Source organism: Poecilia latipinna, unplaced genomic scaffold, assembly GCF_001443285.1.
Source record: "Poecilia latipinna isolate Pla-1442-1.1 unplaced genomic scaffold, P_latipinna-1.0 Scaffold42, whole genome shotgun sequence".
Lineage (NCBI taxonomy): Eukaryota > Metazoa > Chordata > Actinopteri > Cyprinodontiformes > Poeciliidae > Poecilia > Poecilia latipinna.
Window position 1 is genome coordinate 82,188 of NW_015112658.1, and position 11,651 is coordinate 93,838.

Consider the following 11,651-nt stretch of genomic DNA (forward strand, 5'->3'; position numbering starts at 1 on the left):
CCTACGCTGAATTAACCACATTTCTGCACGCCTGATGATATAAGTATTTGTGACTCCATCTCAGCGCAGATTCCTCACATTCCTCATCCTTGAATTTCCTGGAACTCAGTTCCTTATGAACAAAAAGAGCCTGTGTACACCGCCAACAAAGGAAGTAAAGCTTACATCCATTTTAATTAAACCGCATTATGTAAGTCAAAAATGAAAATCTTATTGCACTGCACTCCAGTTTTTTACTGTCAGTTATCTAAGAAAGTTTTCCGCTTTTGAGCAGTCACGGTAGCGTGGCCGAGTGGTCTAAGGCGCTGGATTTAGGCTCCAGTCATTTCGATGGCGTGGGTTCGAATCCCACCGCTGCCAAGAAGCTCTTTTTTTCATTAATATCCGTTTTCCTTGAGAGTGTTTATATTATAACTAATACATTGATGTCTATTAAGCATGTTAAGCATAAAAGCTCTGCTGACTTCAATAAATTCCTCATATCAATGGCCATGTTTGCTATTAAAATGATTAGAAGTGCATCGGCGCTCTCTGGTGGGTATATTAAGAATAGCAGTAGAAATTTTAAAGAACTCTTCTGAGTCTATGAATATTTCTTTTATGCTTTTAAATATAATGTTTAAACAACTTTGGCTGTGTAGATGTATATAACAGACGATTTGAAAAGACTCACTGTTTTGGTAATTTTTTTCTTTATTGTTTTAATTTAAAGTCTTATGTAAACCCTGTTTGAAATAAAAACGCCAATCTCTGTCATTTATCATGCTGTTAACTCCAATTCAAAATACATTTTTAAATTAATTATTTTAATTTGATTTCAATTGTTCTTTTCATTCCCTATTGGTGAAACCCTTTCAGAATTTGACATTTTATGCTAATATTTTATATATATTTTTTAATCTAATCCAATTTGCTTGCATTTTTTCCTACTTTTGATTCAATTGTATGCATGTTTGTGCTTTTTCATGTCTTATTTTATATCTAGCTTTCAGTAGGTTTCTTTGTTGTCATAGTTTTAATTTATGTTGGTAATTAGCATAATTACTAATTTGCAAAGTTTGCTTTAAAAGATTATGATTGTGTTAAAAATAAATATGTATTCAGGGGAAAAATACCTTTTGTATGTTTTTTACAAAATAAAGCAGAAAGAGGGGAAAAGATGGAGATATTTTATTCACTAAATATAGAATTTAAAAAGATAGAATTACAGAATGTTCACAGCTATTTTCTGTATAGTGAGAACTGAATTTCGAAAGGATAATCAGGAAAGAACTGGGAAATAAAATATATGTTTCATGACAAAAAGGGTGTCTTTTGGAGGTGTAGCACAAAATGCATGCAAGCCCAAGAGTTAAGATTATTTTTCTTTAAATAGAAATAAACTATTTCAATAATAAATATTTTTATTACTTTTATTAATAACAGAAAATGTTTGATTTTAACATCCATTAAACATTTCATTCATTATAATTATTATTTTATTTCTAAAAGTGTACAAAATAACAACCTCTGTAGTAAATAGCAGTCACTAAAGAATGTTATTATACAAACTGGAAGCATGCTTCAATAAATGACGATTAATCACATAGAAAATTAAATAAGCTGTTAAATTCATAAATATAAATGTCCTTTAACACTTTCAAGCTTACATAATTTTAAAAGAAAAGGAAATTTGTCTAAACCTACATTCAACAAATGAAGTCTTATTTGAAGAGGAGAAAAAGAAAGAGGGACTCTTGATGAATTGAACTCTGCACAAGTGAGAGAAGAGTTCAAATTTGTTGCAACAATTAGTTTTGAGAGCCTCTCCATCCGACATTGCAACGACTATTTAACTCTAACTGAGGATGCCGTAGATTATGAGTAGCACCAGGCCGAGTCCCATCAGCAGCAGCAGGACACCTCTTTCAGCCAGCTGCCTGACAGAGGGCAGGGATAACGAAATCGGGGTGTCACGACTTTGTCGGATCTTGAGGTAATGCTCCACGGAGTCTGCCAGGCTGTACAGCTGTGGGCAGTAACCCAGTTCTTGACGGGCCTTGTCGATTTTGAAGGTGTGGCTCACTGTGATGTTTCGGACCTGCGAGAGAAGATGGAACCCTCAGAAAATCATTTCAAGAAGCTCCCGAAGCATTTGCAGGTAAAAGTCATCTCATTCTAATTTCTAACTCTGATAACCTGATCTGATTCTGAAGTAATCCCACAGAACTATGCTGCCACTATGATGTTGATGTGTGTGAAGTCCAGACAGAGAAGGGGAGTTTTTCTAGTTTTGCATCTTCATAACTGGCTTTTTTTTTTTCCATTCTCAAAAGCTCACACCTTTTACAGGATGTCAGCATAAAGTTTTTACTGTATGACTCCTGCACAGTTTATCCATATGATCTTGTAAAAGACACAGGACAGCCAGGGAGTAAAAGACTACGGAGTCTGGATCATCCGGTTGGACCTGAAGATAGCCGTGGCTTTTCTCCTCCTGTTGTCATTCCTTTGCGATGTCTTCAGGATAATGACAGTGTGTTTGTTTAACGCAGACTTACTAAAAGTACCTTGATTTGGCATGTGAAATTTCTTCATGGGATTAAATTACACACACAAAAAGAAATAAAAATATAAAAACCCACATGGCACCATGGCAACGGCCACTCCACTGATGTCACTTCCTGTTATCAGCATGTCAAAACTTCCTTCTTTGACCCTAGCACTTTATGTTTTATTCACGGGGGCAACCATCGATCTGAGTGGCCTGCAGTCGCTGTCTGACAGAACGAGCGCCAGGTAAAGTCTGTGCCGCCTCAGTTTTGGTTTCGGTTTCATGACACATTTATGAAGACCCGATGGGCCAGCAACCAAGACTCCTCAATGAAGGCCTCCAGACGATCATTAAGCCTTACAGCAGCCACAGGAGGACTCGCTACTAGTACTTAGTGATTTTAGACAAAAGTGCTGCATGGTTTAAAAAAATAATCCACTCAGTCAACTGGTTGCATCTCAGACTAGATTAAATAGACAATGACACAAAACATGTTATTTCTAAATTCCACAGTTCAGATTTATGACACAATAAAATCTCTCAAAAATAAATGTGTGGAACAGTTTTTAAAATGTCTTAAAATTATGATGGTAGAAATAAGGAAAAGGAAATTCAGTGCTCCACCAAAATATTCACAGCCCAGCTAGAGACTGAATGCTTTGAACATTCTTCATGCAACATGTCTCAAACTCAGGCAGATTTGAAGAAAGGCATGTGTAACACTGTCAAATTAATTTAGGTCTGGACTTTGACTGGACCACTTTATCACATGAACAAACTTTTATCCAAACCATCCAACTGTTTTTCTTGTATGTTTTACAGCATCTAAAAGTTTTTTTTTTTTTTTTTTTTCCTGTCAGCTCTCACCAACTTCCTGGCTTTCTGAGGGAAAGTCTTCACTCAGCATGATGCTGCCACCACCATGCCTCAATGCAAAGATGATATTTTCATCAGGACCTATAATGTTAGGGTTTTTTTAAAAACTCATTTTGAAGGCTGTTAGCCAAACTTCATTTAGAGATAAGAGTAAAGATGCACAGCAAGCTTTCAGATTTTTATGTATCCCTCCCTTGTCCCATCAAATTAAATTATAGAAAAAAATCAATAGAAATTTTGTAATGTGGCAAAAATATGAAACAGTTGGAGATATGAATACTGTTTTTCTGAGAGAGAAGACAACCATAAATCTGACCATAAAAGAAACCTTTTATTCTTTCCTGCATGCTGTGGCATCAGCGTTAGATCAGGTTTTGGCATCTACAATTGTTCTTACTCTTCATTCTGGATGATTAATGTCTGAAAACTAAGAGATAGATAAATTAAATAGGTTTTCATCTTGCCTTACAAGCATTTCTGCAGTTGTCATGATAATATTTAGGTAGGAATGTTATTTCCTCAAGCATTACAACAAACAGGAAATGTTTCTTACGTTGGAGGAAAGAAATCACAACCAGGCAGAAACTGGCCGAGTTGGTAGCTTGTAGAATGTGATCTGTGTACAGGAGTCTCAGCATTTTATTTAAATGACTGTGACGGCTACTTCTGAGACAATTTTTTTTTTTCTGCTAGCATTTTTTTGTTCTTAGGGCTAGAGGAACAGCCTTTACTTCTCTCTGACTTCTCCTAAGTCAAATAGAAACCCTAGAAAAGCAGAAAAAAATAGACAGAAGTGGGCTTACCTCACTCCTGGTAAAAAGCAGAGGCACTTCGATCACCGGACTCAGAATCACATGTAAATACTCCACCAGAATAGCTTGAAAAGAGGACAGTCATAGAGTCAGAGGTAAATCTTCGCATTCGAATGACAATGTCTTATAAAAAAAAAAGAAGAGGAGCGATGAGCTACCTGCTGAATAGACAAGAGAGACTGGGAGGGTTATTGATGGTCTGCTGTAGCCCAATTTTTCAAACTGCAAAGATTTTTTTTTTAAATCACCTTAGACTAAATTGTCAAATAAATTGCATTTTGTGTGTTATCACAAGTCCTTGTAGGTTCACTCGCAATAATGCATAAAGTTAACCCACAGCTTTTGACTCACCAAAGGTGTCAGCCACTCAAACAGATTGACTGAAAGGCCATCGTTAATAAAATATACCTGCCCGCTCTGCAAAATGGCAGAAACATTTTTAAAAGGACACATAAGTAACTCCAACTGAGGCAGAGATGAAAGTGTGTGTGGAAGCGTGTCTTTACTACTCACAGCGATGCAGCCTTTCTTCTTTGTGAGAGCCTCAGCTGCAAGCTTGTGGGCCAGGACCAGATTATCTATGTGGACCCAGTTCATCCTGGCTGCTGGGTCTCCAAACCTGAAGCTGAACAGGCGCCGCTCTACGTTCATCTGACACAAAAGAACAAGAAGTAGGCAGCTTTCATCAGATACATGTAACATAGTAACATGTTATAAAATGTGTCTACCAGTGTTTAATTCAAATCAATTTGATTTTTAAAAGTGAGACAAAATGAAGAACATAGATCTATAGTGGATGTAATTTAGGTATGTCAGAAAAAAACCTCACTATTTACAGGCTTGTGTTTTCTATTAAAACGCTCATTCAGTTGGTTAATTAGAAGTTGATTAGAATGCAAATAGTTTGCTGAAATGTCTTTGTAGCTGTCAAACCAAAATAATTTCTATGTTCATCGAAAGGTACCTAAAGAAAACCAAACTGTACAACAACTTTATTGGCTAAGTGCTGCCAGATTTAACGCTGCATAGCACAAATTCTTTGCCAAGGTTGCTACAATTGTACATCACTTGCAGAAAACTAAAAGTTATGATCTCGGCCAAATGCCAAATCCCTTACTACACCCAAACCTCCAACGACCGCTGCCATGCAGGAGGGGGAAAAACTAGAAGAAAAGGTATCGTAACTGGATGCCTGGAGAGCTCCATCAATAATGTAAACTCTTCTAACAGGAGTGTGGGCTGCCAGGGCGGCCCCTCAGACATGGCCGTTTCCTCACCATCACTCTGTGAAGATGTCTCCTTTCTCCAGGTCCATAGATGCCACATGGCCGCAGGACGCAGGTCTCCAGTTTCCCTCCACCTTTAGAAATAAGAGCAGGAATGAATTTGCAAGTTTTTTTGGGTGGGTGGAGGGAGGATCAAACTAAACAAAACTCATGCCTCCGATGTCAGAAAATATGTCAACAAAGACTTGGTTTCAATCATTTGACTGCTCTGCAATGATGGATTGTCAAGACTCATGCAAATAACACAAAAACAAACAAACAAAAAAACAACAGCATTCTGCAGTGCTTAGGGCTGAGGCAGGTTTTTATGCAAGGTATCATTCTGAAAGTCAAATAAGCGTAACATGTACAAGAACAACAACGTAGCATGAAAGCATAAGAGCAGAGCAGCTACAGTGAGGTAAGAATGTAAATGTGCTTTGTTACATCCCCCTGCTGCTGAGGTGACTTAACGCCAGTGGAAAAAACGTCCTCTGATAGCAGATACACGCACATTAAGCTGCAGTATATAACGTGACACCTGCATGCTTTATGCTTAATTAAATGTATGGGAAAATGATCAGTCATAGTGAGTTGGATTACACTGAGGAATGTTTTTTATTTTTTATTTTTTTTCAAAGACCAGCACAAAGCATATATATATATATATATATATATATATATATGACGATCGTCACTGAGATCGTAAATACAGTGACGATCTCAGGAGTTTCACAGAAAAACTGCAGGAAGAGGTTTAAATAAAACAACATATAAAGCACTGGGCATCTAGAGTGTTTTTTGAAAGTGGCAAGTTTTTTCTTTGGTATTGTTTCTCCTCCACTTCATGATTATGCACCATTTTGTGTTGATCTAACACTTAAAATCAAAGAACAATTTCAAATTTGTTGCAACATGATCAAATGTTCAGATAAATTACTTTCGCAAATGACTGGAAAAGTCTTAGAGATTGGCATTAACTGCTTCTGCACACAATGAGCTGAACTTCGCTCTCAGTTCTCACATCTGAACATACAAGACTGATAGCATTCTCCCTTAGGTGCAACCTGTTTCTATACATCTGCGCTCTGGTTGTCACTTCTCTCACTGAATATCTCTGCACCTTTCACTGGGGACCCATTGGCCGAGAGGACCATCTGCTCTGCCACTGCTTTGGTTCTGGAGTAGTGGTCGATGTGCTGTTAAAAAAACAAACAAACACACACACACACATTCCTTACATGTCCTGGTGTTTAAAAATACAATATATGTGCAAGATTTAAGATGTGTTTGACTGCTGTTTACCAAATCACTGGGCACATATGGCACCGAAGCCTCATCGCCATCCACAATTGGTTTCCCAGCAAACACCACGTTGATGGTGCTGGTGTAGACCAGTCTGGGGATTCCTCTCTCTTTACACACTGACATAAAGCAGACCACACCACAAAGCAAAGTTGACAAATGACAGCTGGTAAAGGTTACTTCTTCCCACGACAGAGCAAAATTACACTCATCTATGTAGATAGTGTTGTAGGAAACACTATCTCCGATCACATATTTTAAGCATGAGACAGAAGTTAGTGAAGCACTTGTTGTCGAGGAACAATACCTCACCGTTTATGACATTATTGGTTCCTCCGACGTTGACTGATTCCACCTGCTCCTTCCTCAGCTGGGTTTCAGAGAAACACAATACAAAGATGGAAAAACATCAGCAACGACTTTAAAGAAGTAATTATTGCTTTAAATCAGTCTGGAAAAGGTAATTCTTAAAGTAATTGAAGTATTTTATTCTACATGTATTCAAAGATAAGAAAACTCTCTGGTAGTCTTTGCAAGGGCTTGAGGTTTCAACAAATCACAACAAAGTCAGAAGTGAACTATGAGTCACAACTCAAATACTGCAGGTCCCACTCACCATATTAAGTTTGTAAAAAATGAAAAGGTAATGATTTCTTGAGAGGTTTCTCATATTCTAACAAGAATATGATCCTGTTTAAAAAGTTACACTTCCGAGCCGAGCATAAAATACATAATAGTAACTATTAACCACAGTGGAGGTGGGGTGATGATTTGGACTTGTTGTACAGCAACAGAATCCTAATATATTCATAGAGTTGAGCTTAAAAATTACAGTATTATAGTCAAATCTCAGACTATTTCTCAGGCAGCATGAACAGGATCTCAAACACAGCAACAAATCTCCTTTAAAGTGGTAAAACAATAGAATCAAGGTCTCAACTTGATGAAAATGTTGAGTTGGTACATTAAGAGGGCTCTGCTAAAAGAATACATCAAGTTTCTGTACGTTACACTGACAAAATAAACTTAATGTGTTTAAATGCCTCTGTTTCTAGTCCAGATCAGAAACTATGTGGTGATTGGATTGTGTGGCATTACAAGCTTTCTCATGAAAGAATGTGACAAAGAGAAACGTTAAACAAATCCGTTGCAAATTTAATGAATTTAAGAAAATGGTGCAAAACTGGAGGTGTACTTTGTAGTAAAATTTTTGAAGAAGTACTAGAGTATTTTAATTCCAACTGAAGTTAATCTGAGTAGATTTTGTCTCTTGCAAAAGTATCCATTTTGCAACCATAAACATCAGTGAATTATGTTAGAATATCATGTGACAAACCAAAACAAAGAAGTACGTTACTGTGAAGCCTGGCTTATGCCGACACTTTTACATTCCTCTATATTTATTCCATTCATCTTTCCTTCTACACTGACCAGCTTTCCTGCCCCCACACCATAATGCTGCCACTTCATGAGGAGCGCTGATTTTGGGATTTACATTGCGTTTTAAAATTGTTGTTTCTCCAGTTTTTTTTTTTTCTTTTTATGGTTTTCTTTCAACAAGGTCAATTGCAACTCTTCCATGCTTTGGAAGAGTTGTCCTGTCAACAATGTCTTATCAACAAATTTTTCCACCCGAGGTTTGGATCTCTGCAGCGCCACCAGCGTTTTCATTTTTGTTGCATTTTGCCAGCTGATAAACGTCTGACGCTGCCACAGTGCAGCTGCTTTTCCACTTAGGTGAAATTACACACAGCTAGGCTATATTGACCAATCAGGTGATTTCTTCAAGCAAGCCATTGCGGTGAATTTTATTTGGGGGTGTCGGATTAAAGGGACTAGGTACAAATGCTACATTTCTCAGATTTTGTCCATAAGAATAGTTTAAAAACCGTGGTTTAACTAATTTGCTTTCAGTTCTCAGTTTTTGCACTTTGTGTTGGTCCGTCACATCACTTTCCAACAAAACAAACTGAAAACGTGATAAAGGTCAAGGCTTGTGAGCACCTTTAAATGGATGTGTTCAATCACAAAGAGATAGCCTTTCAGTAAGGAATGATCTCACGTGTTCTCCAATTATCTCAAGTCCCATTTGACACGTGTCACTTCACAGAGACTCCAACAGGAATTCAGATCGCATTACTTTACTGCAAGTGCAGTGTTTTGTCTTTCATGATGGACTCAAATCAAGATTCCCTTGTGAGTTTTTAAACCAAAATCAGCAGTCCTTTTAATTGTTACTACTTCAGTACTTTTAAGCTAAAGTAGACTTTAGCTTAAAAGGGAGTTTTAAGCTAAAGTAGACTTTAGCTTAAAACTCCCAAGGCGTCACTCAGCTGGATAGTTTTACTGCTTGAGAAGGCGTTTTATGACTAATCCACCGAGAGTGTCGTGGCATTACATACTGACAGGTACGGAGACAAACACCCTGTCATTCAGGTTGGAGGACTTCTCGGTTGCAAGGAGAACGTGTTAACAATTTAGAGGCTTGTCCGGCTGCTGTGGGTTTCAGGGACATTCAGTATGGCCGACTCTGGCTCATATTTAAATAGGGAAGAGGAAGATCACCTGCTCTGGTCCAGACATGCCATAAGATGCTGTGTGAAATATGCAGTCCACTCCTTCACACACTTTGTGCAGGGAGGAATAGTCCCGAATGTCGCTCTGAAAGAAAGAAACAGTGAAAACCACATTGAGGGGGTATAGTGTCTGCTGCATGTGTACTTTAAAAAAAAAACAAAAAAAAAACAACAACAACAAACATTTCAAAACTTTTTTTTTTTTTTTTTTGTCAAGTGAAAGCCTGCCAACAGCGTGAAACCCGATTCATGTCTCCTCCCTCTGTGAACCAGCAGGCAGCTGGCGCTCTGAAACAGATCGCTCACCTGCGTCTCCAGCCACCACGCTGACCTGACGCACTCACAGTAACACTAGAGCTCAACTTCACAGCTAACAGCTGAGTGAGCCGCACGGTTTGGCTGCAAGAGAGCAGATACTACAAGCCGAATACGAAACCAAACTCAGTCATCTCAGAGAATACATTCATTAGTTCAAGAAAAAATGTCCTTTCACAGTATTAATAATGATAATGATGATGAAAACAAATATATTAGGAATGCCTAATATACACTATATTAATAAATAAATAATAAACTGAATAAATAATTCAAAAGAAACAAAATAAAAATAATAAAAAATTATATTCTCTGCTTGAACGTAAGGAAAAATGACAAATAAATTAAAAAAAATAACAAAATGAATAAACTAAAAAATATATATAAAATGGACTTTCATTGAATTGCATTAGTGGTGAAAACATTCAACTTGAGGTTAATGAATTAATCAGTCATTATATTATGTGATGAAAGTTCATAAGAAACACCAGTGTGCTCTGGTCCACCACTTCAAAACAGTCATATTTCCTAGTACAGCACATTAATGAGAGCCAAAACCTAAAATTGAATTAACACTATAAGTGCAGAATATTTCTACTGTTGGAAACCCTGTAAGAAGAAAAGCACGATAGTGGAGAAAAAACCCCAGAAGAATTGGGGTTTCTTCCCCCATGAGAATCACCTGAAGGAAGATTGCTCCATCAGGAATATCCCAGAGAGGCTTGCTGACATCCAGAAGGATCACAGTCATCCCCTCACTGGCCAGCTCTTTCCCCAGCCTGAAGCCGAAATATCCCCCTCCTCCTGTCACCAACACCTTCCCTTTGCAGCTGTCCCAGGCTGCTGTTCCCACCTCCTGTCCCAGTCTTGAAGCAGCACAGCAGGGGCTGTTGCAGGTGCCCGCCGTGGCCCCGCTGACCCTGTGGCGGAGGGCCGGCACGGCCCCAGAGGAAGCGACCACGGATGGATCGCTCAAGCACGGCTTGCGAGGGAGGTTTGAGTGGCTGAGTGTGTGATGCCCACAGGCCTGCAGGCGAAGCAGCGGGGCGCTGTGGCAGGGCAGCTGCTGCATCTGGCAGATGGAGGCCCCACTGTCACCCACGCTGGGGGTGTACAGGTCAATAGACATCCTGATGGAGGGAACAGGGAAAGTACTGATGGGTAGCCAAATATCTGAGTTATTTGTTTAACATGTATCTTCAGCTTTTTTCACAGAAATTCAGCTTGTTATTTTTCAGCCTCCAGCAATTAGCTGAGTGTGACAAGTTTAAACTGTCCTAGCTGCTTTTATAGAAAAGTTATCATTAGATGCTTTGTATATAATTAATTTTAAAGTAAATACAAAAAGCTGAAATTTCCACATGATAATGAACATTTTACAAGTTACTCCAAATGTCTGGTGCTTTTTTCCTAAAATTATTTTAAGCTGCTGGGAAACTTTTCTCATGAATTGACTCACCTTATTGCGTTCCTCCTCGCCTCACATCCATACCTGTGCCTGTCAGCTGTCTTATGAAGAAATTCCAGCTCTGCCATATCTGTGGGCCCTCCCAACACTCCACCCTTCAGCCGGCCCACCTGAAGGATCTCCTACCGTAATGTCTGGATGAAGCGTGCAGGGAGAATCCTTGCTCAAACAGCAGTGCCTCTTCCTTCATTTAATAACATAGGCCAACATTTAAATAGAATGTCATATATTAGATGTTTGATGCGTGTTAAATAATAGAAAAAAGGATTTTGTGTATTTTTTTTTCCGATTCATATCAAATTTTGAGTAAAACTCTGGGGTTTAAAGTAAGGCTTTATAAAGTGCAATTAAAAGCGTGTCTTCTTAAAGGGAGCACCAAGAGCTCTGATAACAAACTTGTTTATTTGCAAATTGGAATTTTGTCACAAAAGCTAACAAGCTAACAAGACAGGAGCAGGGAGAGTGTTTACACAAAAATCTGGTCTCTGGAAAAGTGGTGAA

At 38.4% G+C, this 11,651-nt stretch overlaps 1 protein-coding gene and 1 non-coding gene across 2 annotated transcripts; one reads left to right on the forward strand and one right to left on the reverse strand.

Annotated features, from left to right (window-relative positions):
- Positions 1 to 278: 278 nt before the first annotated feature.
- Positions 279 to 360, forward strand: trnal-uag (transfer RNA leucine (anticodon UAG)). Its single transcript has one exon. It is a non-coding gene; the product is annotated as a tRNA-Leu (tRNA).
- A 1,250-nt stretch (positions 361 to 1,610) lies between these two features.
- Positions 1,611 to 11,220, reverse strand: sdr42e2 (short chain dehydrogenase/reductase family 42E, member 2). Its single transcript, XM_015048015.1, has 12 exons — positions 11,142 to 11,220; positions 10,365 to 10,812; positions 9,357 to 9,452; positions 7,104 to 7,161; positions 6,792 to 6,910; positions 6,610 to 6,685; positions 5,499 to 5,581; positions 4,735 to 4,872; positions 4,573 to 4,638; positions 4,380 to 4,443; positions 4,213 to 4,286; positions 1,611 to 2,080 (listed from the first exon to the last, which is right to left on the reverse strand). Exons 1-12 carry the CDS (start codon positions 11,216 to 11,218, stop codon positions 1,838 to 1,840), a joined length of 1,542 nt encoding a protein of 513 aa, XP_014903501.1. The 5' UTR covers positions 11,219 to 11,220; the 3' UTR covers positions 1,611 to 1,837.
- Between the last annotated feature and the right edge of the window lie 431 nt (positions 11,221 to 11,651).